This window comes from Aquila chrysaetos, chromosome 7 (genome assembly GCF_900496995.4).
Source record: "Aquila chrysaetos chrysaetos chromosome 7, bAquChr1.4, whole genome shotgun sequence".
NCBI classification, from domain to species: Eukaryota; Metazoa; Chordata; class Aves; order Accipitriformes; family Accipitridae; genus Aquila; species Aquila chrysaetos.
Genome location: NC_044010.1, coordinates 8,762,466 through 8,775,360, shown reverse-complemented (window position 1 = coordinate 8,775,360; position 12,895 = coordinate 8,762,466). Strand labels below are relative to the sequence as shown.

At 38.1% G+C, this 12,895-nt stretch overlaps 1 protein-coding gene across 10 annotated transcripts in view; it reads left to right on the top strand.

Moving 5' to 3' along the window:
- The window catches only part of LOC115343670 (ABI family member 3 binding protein), a 170,152-nt gene that overhangs the window by 72,540 nt on the left and 84,717 nt on the right, over nt 1-12,895 (top strand). For 9 of the 10 annotated variants that reach the window (XM_030019930.1, XM_030019928.1, XM_030019925.1 and 6 more), the window contains 8 exons: nt 2,409-2,474; nt 2,994-3,068; nt 4,287-4,355; nt 5,623-5,697; nt 6,390-6,458; nt 7,786-7,851; nt 8,234-8,299; nt 9,884-9,958. In XM_030019930.1, coding sequence (XP_029875790.1) covers nt 2,409-2,474; nt 2,994-3,068; nt 4,287-4,355; nt 5,623-5,697; nt 6,390-6,458; nt 7,786-7,851; nt 8,234-8,299; nt 9,884-9,958 — 561 coding nt within the window. The remainder of the gene's footprint in view (nt 1-2,408; nt 2,475-2,993; nt 3,069-4,286; nt 4,356-5,622; nt 5,698-6,389; nt 6,459-7,785; nt 7,852-8,233; nt 8,300-9,883; nt 9,959-12,895) is intronic. The other variant, XM_030019922.1, reaches the window with a different exon arrangement.

Here is a 12,895-nt window from a genome sequence, read left to right as displayed (position 1 = left end):
TTTGTGTTGTTCTTGTTACCCCTGAATTTTGTGCAGCTCCAGGTGTGCAGTTTTTATAACTGACCATCGCTGAGCTGTTTATGGCACGGGGTATCCAGTGCCAAGCCCGGTTCCTATCTCTTTATCATCCCATGCCTGTATTTCTCTATGTCATATCCTGTGTCTCCCCTTCTCAAGACCTCTGCTTTCATAACAGGCTTGTATCTCTCTACACTGTGTTATTGTGCTAGTCATAAATATCTCATTCTGCCAAAACAACTGCTTGTTGCTGCTATCTATATAAACAGCTATTTACACTAGTTAACTGGAGTGACCTTGAATCAGTATGGATTTATATTTCATTAACATTAGTCAAGAAGTTATCAAGTAATAGTGCTGGTTTATTTAGACAGCATACTTTTACTTAATGCAGTCTGCCAAATTTTACAGTAATTTCCAGGAGTAGCTCTTACTTCTTGAAATGTGTATTTGAAAAAAATTCTCAAGAACATGAAAATGATCTTCACAATTTGTTCTTAATTTGCTACAATTTTTGACAACTCTTTTCCAGATATGTTTGAGGGGATGGGGATACATATTTGTTTTCACTGTAGTGAAAGAAAATTGGTTAAATCCAGTTAGAGGCAGCATTGGAGAGACACATTCGATGATTTAAGAACTTATTTGCTATAAATATAGCTGAAAACCTGAAAATTATTAGGGATGGGAAGTATTTTTGCTTTCTGCTCGGGAATAATAACCTAATCCTATGTTTTTCTTGGTGGAAAAGGTAAAATAATAACAACAGTTGAGGCAACATACATGTTTCATTCAAGTATTTATTCTGGTTTTGTTCTCATGTCTTCCATTCCTGCCAAATAGTTCCACTTAGTAAAAGTGGGATTTAATTATGTGAGGCTGGGCCCAGCCGTTGGGTCAGCTTGAGCATCTGTGCTCCCCATGAAGTCAATGCTGAAGTCAAAGTTATTCTGTGAGAGCGAGGGGGGGGTCATACAGAGGAGATTTCTCTGCACTGTGCCTCTGCATGCTTTGATCACCTGCTGTCATAAAATCAGCAAAGAAAGCAAAATTTTATTTCTGAAGTTTAAGTGTGTGTGACCTGTATTCTGCCCTAGTTCCCCTGAATACTTTTTTTCTTTATTTTTCTATCGTGATTGTACCAGAGGGAGACATCTCCTTTGTTTTATAAACTTTCTGTGTGGTCGGTATATTTTAAATTCAAACCTTTCTGAAAAGATAGCTTTGTTAACATGCTTTCAATGTTCTGATGCCTTTGGGAGATCTCTCATAGTTCTTACTGGATGTAAATGGATCAATGGAAGCTTTTGCCAAGAGCTGTGAATCATGCAGCTTTTGTTGGTATTATTTTCTTCTCTATAAATATAGAATAGAATAGAAAGTTCCAGTTGGAAGGGACCTACAAGAATCATCTCGTCCAACTGCTGAGTCCAGCTATATCAGGATAGTAACCTGGGATCATATTTGTTAATGTGATAAGCTGGATTGAAAGTAAATGGGGAAAGCAGATCCAATATATGAAAGTCTGTTCACTTTTTGGCTTATATTCATATTGCCTGCATTAGAAATGAACCCTACACCTAGTTGTTTGAATGTTTTTCTCGGTCTCAAGCATTCAGAGAAGTTTATTTTTTAAATTCTGGTAAAACTGCTTTTCAGAAAACCTCATCTTGATAAACACCAATTAAAAATACAGATGGAAGTTTTCTCTTTCAAATATATTATAACCTAAACGGGCATAAGTGACTGGTGCGGATAAGTTTACTGGAAAGAATGGTACTTACTGGCCTGTACACACAGTTGAATAGGATCTGTTTCTTGGAAGCAGGACAGTAGTGCAAAACCTACCACATGGTGGAAACTTGTTCATGATGGCTTTTAGGTAAGACTGCCCAATTCTGCCTTGATTTCCTGTTTTCATTAAAGCACACTTCAGGTTATCTATACTTCAAAGTGAAATAATCATAAGGTCTTCGTAATAGTCTTCATTACAGCATAACAGGTAGAAGATGCTGTTTACTTCCATGATTATTTCACTGACTTCATTGTACTACTCTTTTTTTTATCTTTTCCCATTACACCTCCTTTTAAAATAGTTATACATAACCTAGTAGTACCCAGTTTATACAAACCTGTAGGTGCTGTGAAGATCAAATGTATTATGTTTGGGTTGTAGCTGCTTTGCTGTGAAGAAAAACCTCTTAAGTAACATGGATTCAGTCTGATTAGATAATGTATGCCAAAGTCTGAGTCAGGTAAAAATTAATAGAAAGAGGAGACCTTCAAACAAAACAAAAACTTGCTAGTTACAGTTCAAATTGGATTTTGTACCACTTGCAAGGACAGTGTCTGTCTTGGTATCATAAATTTTTTTTCATGTTTGGTTTTAGCTACACAGAGTCCAGCCGTGAAATCCGTATCTCTACCTTCTGCTGAAACCAGAGAGATGGAGATGGGTAATCAGCAGATTAATTCCATGATTTTTTTCCATTATCTTAGCATCATGTAGATCTGCAAATGGTAATTTTAAGATCCGCTTTAGAATCTTGGCTACCAACACTCACAGAGAGCAGCTTGTTCACCATTCTTGTGTCTGTGTAACCAGCTGAAAAACATATTTGTTACTGGCTTAAAAACTGCGTAAAGACAGTGTTGTCATATCTCATCATTAGCTTATTTCTTTTTGTATAGCTGCAGCTCTTATCCCAGAAAATTTAATAAGTTAATATTATTTGCTGATAAGAATTCTTCTGGGCATGTCGACCTCAAATTTCGAGGCCAGAAGACTGTATTGCAAACCATCAATACCATTTGTCATGGCACAGTTGTCCTATGTCTTGCTTTCAGGCCATCTGCCATCTTGCTTAGCTTTGCATTAGCATCATCTGGAATTGCACAGCCTTCACTAAGCTATTTGATGCTAATCCATTAAGTCACAGGTCTCTCAGCATTTTAAGCTCAGATTCTTTTTTCAGCTTTTGAGGAAACACAGCCTGTTTCTTCAGGATCCAAAACATCTGGTACCACAGAAGTGCAACCAACCAGATCTGGTAATGATTTCTCATAAGATTAATCCTCTTGACAGTTAGGAATTTTCAAAGGAGACATAGTGCCTCTCATTAAATAGTTTGTTCAGTTTGACATAAATGAAGAATAACTGCAGGTATGAAAGTGCTGTATAAAATAGCAGGTTTCTTTATGACATTTTTTATGAAATACTGAACCAGTAGTTTGGAGGTTTTTCCATATTTGGCTACAGCATGTAATTCCTAGCTTTAAAATTAAATCGTACTTACAGTTAATACTAAATTTAAATAGGCCTCTCCACGCCTGAGTTTCATTTCTGGAATATCCTGATTTGCTGAAGTACTCAGAGTCCTAAGAAATAATGGAAACAGACATTCCAGCAGAAATTCCAACATATTATGATAATGTAGCTCTTCATTTAGCCTTTCTGTATAAACACAGACATAATTCTAAGTGCCCAGATTTCAAAACCAGCACTATAAAAACATGTCATTGAAGATTCAGACACTGGCTAGTTGGTCCTTAGAAAATTTCTATGATGTGTTGCTCTTATTTTATAGATGAGTTTGTAAGAGCTAGTTATTTATTTGGGGCCACTGACAGTTTTGCAAAAGAAGAAAAAAAGAATAGTAAGATGAGAGACAGTTGGTAAGATTTCACTTCATTAGCATGACAATAGTGTAGTGCCTGATGCATATGTTTTTGGAAGAAATTAATTTTGAAGGAAATCCATTACTAAAGGGGAGATTGATTGCAACTGTCAGCCATTCACGTCTGACAAAAGACAGTTTGTATGTTTCATTTGGTACATTTCCTGCTTTGTCATCCTTTTTCCTTCTCCAGTTTCAGCACCAGGATATCCTCCTTGATCCTTGGAATTCTAGAGAAAAATTCCATGCAGTCCCAGTTTGCTAACTTTTATTCATAATTTGTTCTCCTTTTTTGAGCCGTCTTGTATTTCTCCTTCTTAACTCTGTAGTTCAACTTCTTTTTGTGCAGTTCTGCTAACAAGTTGGTCATTAGTTGTATTATGTATCTGTGCGTTAATACATGGTTTTGGAAATGGTTTTCAAATCATACTGAATTGGTTATTGTACATTTCAGAGTCTACCTTTCTGTGGAACACAAGGTGTTAAATAGTACCTAGAAGTTTCTTCAGCTCATAAAAGAATATGACGCTGTGCATGATGGTTCTTGTCACTTCAAAACAACACAGCATGATTTTTGTTTTTATTTTCCAGCTTCTCATGACTTCCTTCATGTTACTTCTGCTCCCCAAACTTTTGCAGCTTCAGAAATACCAGACACTGGTAAATTATAGTAATATTATTTCAGAAGCATACCCTTTTGTTTGTTTGGTGCCGAAAAGTTTATTACTGCTTCCATGTTGATGATTTCTGACAGTTATTCCATACTGCTTGCATTGAGTGTTGCCCTGTGTGTTAGTTTTTCAAATCCTGTAACAGCATTCTCATTCCTGGGATCAGGCACAGCACAGATTTAAAGCAAGACTGCAGCTAGCTTACAGAGCCTGAATAATGCAGTATTGATCAAATGGCTGTGTCAGGAAAAGATTTAAATTTTGCAAGGCTTAGGGCTGTTACAGTCAAGTAAGATATGATACTTTTTAGTGATAAGATTGTTTTCTTTCTCTCTTTCTTTCTGTTTTTCACTGTCCATATACATTTTGCCGTGATTTTTCCTATGTATTGTCTTAAAATAAGAAAGTAAACACATCTCAGGCCAGACCTATCTAACTAAGCTATACTTTGGGTTACTGCTTTGGAGACAGCTTGTTGTTTTTCTTGTGGCCTTTGACATGTAAGGATGCTTAAGTTTTTTAAATATTGCTTAAACATGAACAAATATGTGCATAAGAGGTGAGGGCAATGGGGAAGGAGTAGGAGAAGGTGGAGGGGAAAGGAAGGCAGTTCATTACCCAAAACTTTACTCTGAGCAATGCGGCTGTAGTTCATTAAGTTCTTTGCCATATAACCTACTGGTTCTTGCCATCCCAGTACAGTTTTCAAGAGTTCAGTTTTGCTGCACTGTTCTGTAAAGCATCCTATTCCCAGGCAATGATTTTAAATCAAGTTAGTTCATCCTGTTATATGGGATATCTGGGAACAAATCTGACTGAAAAAAATTGGCCAAAATTGAGAAACTGCATAGAGCTAAGTGACTTAATGAGTGAAGTGGTACCGAGAGACTTTAATCTCCTGAAATCACAATTTTTCCTAAATTTTCTGAGGAATTCTTAACTTAATGGAAAGATGTTTTTTCAGATGCTATTTAAGCTAAGTGCATGTAAAACTGTATATACATTGTTTTTCAAACTCTTTGTGAGCATTTGCACACGTGGGAAAACTAGAATAACATCTTCAGCTAAGTAGTTAGGGTATTTAAAATACTTAGAAAAAAAGGAGGTCAATTTTGTAAATAAATGAATAAATACATAATAAAAAATAATACTCTGCAGAACAATGGAAGGTAAAACTTCACTCCCCCAAATCTTCCTTCTTAATTTATTTATATGAAGTTATTTCTCAGGTGTATTTACTTCTTTTTTTCCTGCAGCTAGAGATACTACGGAGTTGGAAATATCCATGCCCATAATTACTACAGAACCTCAGTTGTTAGAAACGGCACTGGGTAAAATTGATAAGATGGCTTTACTTAGTTGTATAGATTTTCTTTTCATTTTTATCCTTGCTGCTATTTTTGGAAGCTTTGTGTTGCTTTAGTTGTCACCATCCCAGTAATTCTTACCACTTACTGCTGCCATTAACGAGATTCTCATCTGCACTCATCATTCATCTTTGTAGATGGAGGATTGGGGCATAGAGGTGGCTTCCCTTTAGTTGGTTGGGTTTAGTTTTCTCATTATTGAGGTTCCCAGCTGTGGACCTGCCTTTCTCAGTTTGGGGATTTTTTTCCTGTGCTGAGAGAACTTAACTGTGAGAGGGAATTAAGTGCTTAAGATATCTTTCTGTGTAATGTTTCTGTGAAAAGGTTGTTTTGACTAGCTTTATATTGGCTGGCCCACTGGCTGTTTTCTGGATCAAAAGGTGTTTTCTTACTACCTGCAATTCTTAATGTGCTAAGATTCTTAAGTAGTTACAAGAATTCTCATTAGTATGAATAATTAGGTCACATGGTTTCCACATTGACTTCCACACCAGCCTAACAGTTCATGAGACACAGTAATGCCTAGCTGATTTGCAAGCAAATTTCCCTGTGCTTCCATTTTAACAATGCAACATTTGTCTGCTGAGTCCTGTGCTACCCATAGTAGCTCTGAGACAATTAAGCCTTTTAATACAAGATTATCTTTTTGGATTTAGGTGAAAGGAAGCCTCTTTCTTCAAGATCCACAACATCTGGCATGCCAGAAATGCCAACAGTTTCAGCTGGTAATGGTATCTCTTCATTGTAGTTCTCCTGACATCTAGGCACTCTCAAAAGATACAGCAATGCTTTGCTACACGGAATGTTTATTCTGACTTGCTCTGTATAAAACTGTAACTGGAGAGAGAGAGACCAGTTATATATGCTGCAGCGTTTGAGAAATTTGAAATGAATTGTTGGAATGATATGATTACTTTTTCTTATGTTTGTAATGATTAGCTAGATTGTCCTGTGGGGCTGTCGTTCACTTTTTCTGTGAAGGATTGTATATATGTGGAGGGCTGTTACTTGGAATGGTTAAATAAGTGCTAACATGACAAATTTAGTCCTTTTGTGCATTGGATGCAAAAGCTTCTCCATAGATGGAAAAAGCTTTAGCTGCTGTTCTTAAGAATACCCCATGAGTTTTTAACCATGGGAAAATGCTAGTTAATGAGTCGTTGAATGTTACTAGAAAAGGTTCAGATAGAAGGGACCTGAACAGAAGGGTTTCAATTTCCAAGGGTTGGGAATATCAAAAAATCTCAGAGAAATCACTAGGCACCATATCCTTATTATCACCAACTTCTTCATCTCTGTGCATGTTTGAAAACTGTCACCAGCAGTCTTCCCTCCCTTACATCTGGAGTCAAGCCCACGGTGTAGCAAAGATGCACAGTGCAAATGAGTAAACGTAGACTAGATTTTACACTGGTTCATGTATTAGGTTGTTCACTTTCTCTGTGCAAAATTAGGGTAAGAAAGTACGAGGAAGTCATTTTAGTGAAGTTACTTATTCTTCAGTGTACAGTTGGATGATGGACTGTACAAGTGTAAGTGGTTGAAAGATGAGGTAGAATTCTGCAGAAAAATTGCCCTTGGTCACTTTTTTGCAGGCATTTCTCTACAGAGTCATTGGACTTTATTAGTGCCAGGGCCTGAGATTTCTGACCCAGAGAATGAAGGATTTGGTTGATTCTAGGTAAAAGTGAGATCAGATCTTGAATTCTGAATCCAAAGGTGGGTGTCTTTGCTCCCATGTTAGGTCTGCAACAACTGTTTCTTGGGCATCTTTCTAGGAAATGTAAGGAGTGCTTTGGTGAAGTAGTCATATAGCCATTTTTCTGCTGATGGAGAGCCATTTAGCTACTGAGTTTCTAAGAGTATTCTGTTAGTTTCAACCACGGCAAGGTGACTGACTGCCTGTTTGGTCACTGAGTCACAAGATAGTGCCAGGAGAAGGCATGTGTTGCCCTAAATACGGACATTTGGGGTGCTGTGAACCGGTGCTGCTTGTACTGCCATGGCAAGACTGTGTGGATATCTCAAGATCGTTTCCATGTCTGACCGTAGCAGCCCGGAGACCGGACCTGGAGTCCACCTTGTCTGCTTCACCGGAGACCACAAGGACTGTGATGGGTAAATAGCCAGTGATTCCCTTCCTGCTTTGATTACTTTGGCAATGCTTTTCTCTGCAGCGATGAGCCTGTTCAAGTGTTTTGGTGTCCTGAAAAGTGGGTCCGTGATGCGGTTGGTCCCTTATGGCTCCTTATTAGAAATTGCTCCATTTGTAAGCTTTCTGCTGCCTTTTTTGGGGTTCCACTTCTAGGTTTCCTCTGTTACCTTGGGCTACCTATGCCAGTTGAAAGATAGCATCATGCTACTACGGGGAGCGATGCTGTGACGTGGAAGCCTGCCCCGAGCAGGGCCATGTCTCCTTGTCCATAGCTCTGTCTTGATACCACCCATGCGACAGCAGCCTGCCTGAGGACCTGAAGGTGGTTTTTGTGTTTGATCTTAGCTACTCGAAGACCAAGGCTGGAATCCACCACTTCTTCCTCCCTGGCAACCGAGCAAACCGTGATGGGTAACTAGCAAAACATCATCTTTTTTCATTTTCTCCTCGCTGTCTCCCTCCCCATCATACCTCCCACCACAGACCACCTGGCATCCTTGTCATCTTCCATGGAGAGTATGAAGACTTGTTGGTGCAGCTTGGCTTGCTGAAGCACTCGCCGCGCTTGTTCTGCGATTCTGTTGTTTGATCCCACGCTTTTTCCATTGCTGACGAGCATTTTCTGCAGGGACTGAGTGACAGCTTGTGTAGAGAACGTATTATTGCACCTTGCCTTCAGCTGCCATCCCCCTGCTTCTCTGTGTTTTGGTAGCGGGTCTGTCTTTCTCTGGCACACTCAAATGCGACAGCGTTCTTAAGAGGCAAATTCCGTCTGGGCTGGCACAAGAGGACAGCACTGCAGTTCAGCTGCCCACCAGGGTTTCCTCGTCCAAGGTTGCAGCTATTGGTTGCTTCACAGCTGACTTTCAAGGTGGCCGGTTGTCATCTGCCCACACCTTTACGTTGCCGTTACCTGGGATTGGGAATGCTCTGCTCTGCTACTGCTTTTGAGGTCACGTTAGGGTTTTAAGAACGACGCCTCTTTTCGGCTTCTGGTGAATGACGGCATGTTTCTTCAAGTTTCAAAACACTGGCAGCCTTTAGCGCCTGGCCGTGCTGCTGACCTAATTTGGTAACGATATTTCTTGCAGCCCTGGTAATAATGCAAGGTGGGAATTGTCCCAAGAGGTGTTATTGTGCTTTTAGCCAAACTGTTATTTCTCTTGAGCCTATGTTGGGCTGAAGCATAAGTGTAAAGATGAAACTGCCCTATGTGAAAAGCCCTATTTACTCAAGCCATTGGCAGGTGTACAAGACCAGTCCTGGGGCCTGGCAGTATGTTTTGGCCCATGAGGTAACAAATGCGTTACGTGAGCAGCCTGCAAACCTGAAGTCAAGTCCATATTAAACGTGTAATGAACCATATTAAGTGTCTTGCAATGTTATTGTGGCACTTTTGCCTGTAGTAGTCCTGCTTTCGTATCAGCTGAGATATGTCACATACTTCAGGGTCTTTTCCAGAGAAGTTACAGTTCTTGCATTACTTAAAGGACTTTTCTTGTTTTCACAGTGGAGAAATCGGATGCTTGTAATTATAACAAAACATATAAATTTGGCTGGGCTAAGGATGTTTCTCTTTCCCTGTCTGGTGATGTTGTCTGGATCACTTTTTACGTTCTTTCATTTTTGCCAGTTTTTTTAATTGGATTTGTTTCAGTATCATCATCTCATAATTTTGCTTTCTCTTTACCTCCCTTTGCCCAGTGTTCTTGAGCTTTTTCAGTCTTACATTCCTACTAACCTCATGGGAATTTTTTTTCCATTCTACTTGTGACATTCCATTTCATTTTTTGCATCATATTTATGTGTTTTTACACATCTTTGCATATTAACCTCTTTCTTTTTTAAATTTCACTTGTTTTGCGGAATATATTTTTAAGTTTCTCCAGTTCCTTATTATTTGGACACTAAACCATTGAGTCCATGGTTGCAGATGATGCCATGGTGTGGTGGTTCATGTATCTTTTAAGTAATAAACCACAATTTTTTTTCCAGCCTCACGTGACTTTCTTAATGTTACTTCCACTCCCCAAACATCTACATCTGCAAAAATGTCAGAGCAAGAGACTGGTAAATGGCATTTGTTTTACTTCCAATCCTCGATCTTTCTTGATATTTAAGTAGTACTATTCCAATGTTTGTTATTTGTCCTGGTTTTTTAATGTTGCCTTCAGTGATCTTTCATTTGTTCATTAAGGCTTCATGTTATTTATAATAATTGCCAGTGTCCACCAGTTCTAGCCTCGAGTAAGTCATCCTGGTATGGCTGGGCTATTTCAGGGTGGTATCATATTACTGAAGGGTTGTGGAGGGGAGAGTGGGGCAGAGTTTAGCAGGTGAGAGGAAATGGTCAAGCTTTGATGAATTTTGGGTTGTCAGTATAACAGTTATCCTTTGGGGATGGAATGTTTTGTCCTTTAGCTAGTAGGCACTTTTTAAAGAGATTTGTTGGTTGTACATTTGTTTCCCGTTATAAGTTTTTAAAGTAGTCTCTAATATTCAAAAGACTGCTGCAGTATAGCATTCTTTTATTAAAAATTATTTTTACAGTTATTTCTGCTAATAATTTATTGTTTCTGCCTGTGTATTTATGGAGAACATAGTTTTTTAGGCAGAATTTGTGCATTTGTATTTGAGCATGAGATTTTTTTACCAGAATGTGGTCATAAAAAAAAAAGGTAGAGCATTGCTGTGAGGTTCTCATCTGTGTTTCTGTTCATGCTAGGCCGATTTAAGCAAGTGATATTTTATTACATCATTATATCAAACATCATTCTCTTTCTGGGACCCATGTTAAAACCAGTTGTCTTGATTCTGCAGTATACTATGCTGAGAGAACAAAACAAGCATATATAAAGCTGGCTTCCAAGTGAAAAATTAGTTGAAGCTACTTCTTCATATCCTCTTGATATGTTTACAAGTGGTGCTCGGTATTGTAAGGGCAATGAGCATTGGTCTTTTGGAATGCACTTATGTAAGTGCAATACAATGCTTGTGTGTCAAAGATTCATGTCTTACAACCTGATTGAAATATCTTTATTTATAGAGTGGCACACAGATTACATGGAAACACAGGATTGTGGATGCTCCACATCTACTGAATGTACAAACACTATATGAAGAGTCTCAGGAAGGATTTGGTCCTTAATTTTAAGTGCAGAGGTTCAAAAGTGCTGGGTGGTATGAACTGTAAAATACTTCAAGAATAGTAAGGCTGTGTTTCTCTGGTCAGGATGTTTAAAGAAGAATATAAATCTCAAAGAATGTAAAATTAATTCAGGCCTGCATTTTCCACTCATTTGCACTTTTGTACTCTTATTTTGTTGGTGTAGCATTAGTAAGTAGCTGAACAGGTGGCTGAACTGCTCTGAAATCAGTTTGGTTGGTTATCCACTGTGTGGAGGAATGAGTAGCTGCCCAAGGTACAAAGCAGTGGTGTATCAGACCTTGAAGTCTTCAGTGTAAAACAGCTGTATATATATATATATTTTTTTTTTTGGTCCTTTCAAGTTACACATTCCAGCTCAATGCTGATGATTTTTCATTTTAATAATTCTAAAGCTTATTAAATGGAGAGCTGTTTGTATTTGTTGCTGTATTGGTTGAGTGCAACTTAGTAAACATAGCTACAGAAAAAGCTAATTTGTTAGCAATGTATTTGTGAGAGGCAATGCATTCTAAAACCCTAACACACAAAAATGACATGCTCCTCTATTACAGTAGCTATTCAAGCACCTTTCAAACCTGTTATATCTCACAACAGTGAAGTGGAATTGGGTAAATGATCATTAAAATTTTTTGTCATCCGGAGATTAGCTTATTACAACATACATACACTATTCATGTTTTCCCTAGTGTTATTTGTTAAACTTTGGTCAGTATTCTTTCAGTTTCTCATTACAGATCAATTTAGAAAAGTCTTAGCTTTTATCTATTACAGAATTCACACTGAACACAAACATGATGCAGCTGTGTTAATGCTCCATGGGTGGTACTGACAGTTATTCTGCCTCTGCGTGAATGCAGTGTTTTTGTTTCCTTTTAAAGTTGAGAATTCTATTTTATCCAAGGTCATTTCAGTCAAATCAAACTATCATCATTAGATGGAAAGCTCTTAGCAGCTAGTCAAGTGTGACTTTACTGCTCTCTGCAGCATGTTCTCTCAGGACTACCATGGCATTCTCTCTTGATGTAAAGACTCAGGCTCCTTAGATTTCTTATTACTTGTCCTTTGACTTTAATCAGTCATGAGTGTTCTTTACATCAAGAACACCTTACTCTTCAGTTTTTCACATACCACTGCCCACAGAAATAGACCATGTTTGTTCATGTTGGCTGCATAACTTTTCTAATGGAAATGGTGGTCTTAGTGATCTGATAGAATCTGATTTTTTTGCATTTGTGTTTTCATTAAAATACTGTCATAAAAACATAAAGGTGTTTTTAAGCCATTTTCCACTGAAGGGTGGTCTTTCTCAATAATCCTGTTTATATCAAAGTAACTTTGTCGCAGTTGCAGGGAAAATCCGATCCCTGGGCAAAATATTGATTTGTTGACTATGTTCAGGACAGTGTTTTGATACCACCTGTGTGAAGACTGGCTGCCTGAGGATCTCAAAACTTTTTCTGTTTTGTTAGCTGTTTTGTTAGCTTCCCAGACACCAGCTTTGATCAACATCTCTTTCTTACCTGATAACCAGATGTATAGCAATAGCTAAATAGCACTTACTTGCATTATAGTTTCCACTTTGTCATCACTGCCCTGGACTGTAGTTAAGACCAGAAGTCATTATTTTTAAACAAAATATGTCTCTCGGGTTTCTTTCTTGTGCAATATTTTCATGTCAACTATTTCTTTTTATTGGCAAGTAGAAAGCATTCTGCTCTGACTGAATAACTAAGGAACATACTCGTATGTTACTGTAAGCAGTTTTATGTAGGTTTAGTTCTTATTCAAAATTTTCTTTACCTAAGCTCTTTGGAAGGATACAAATTCTGTGTCTTGGA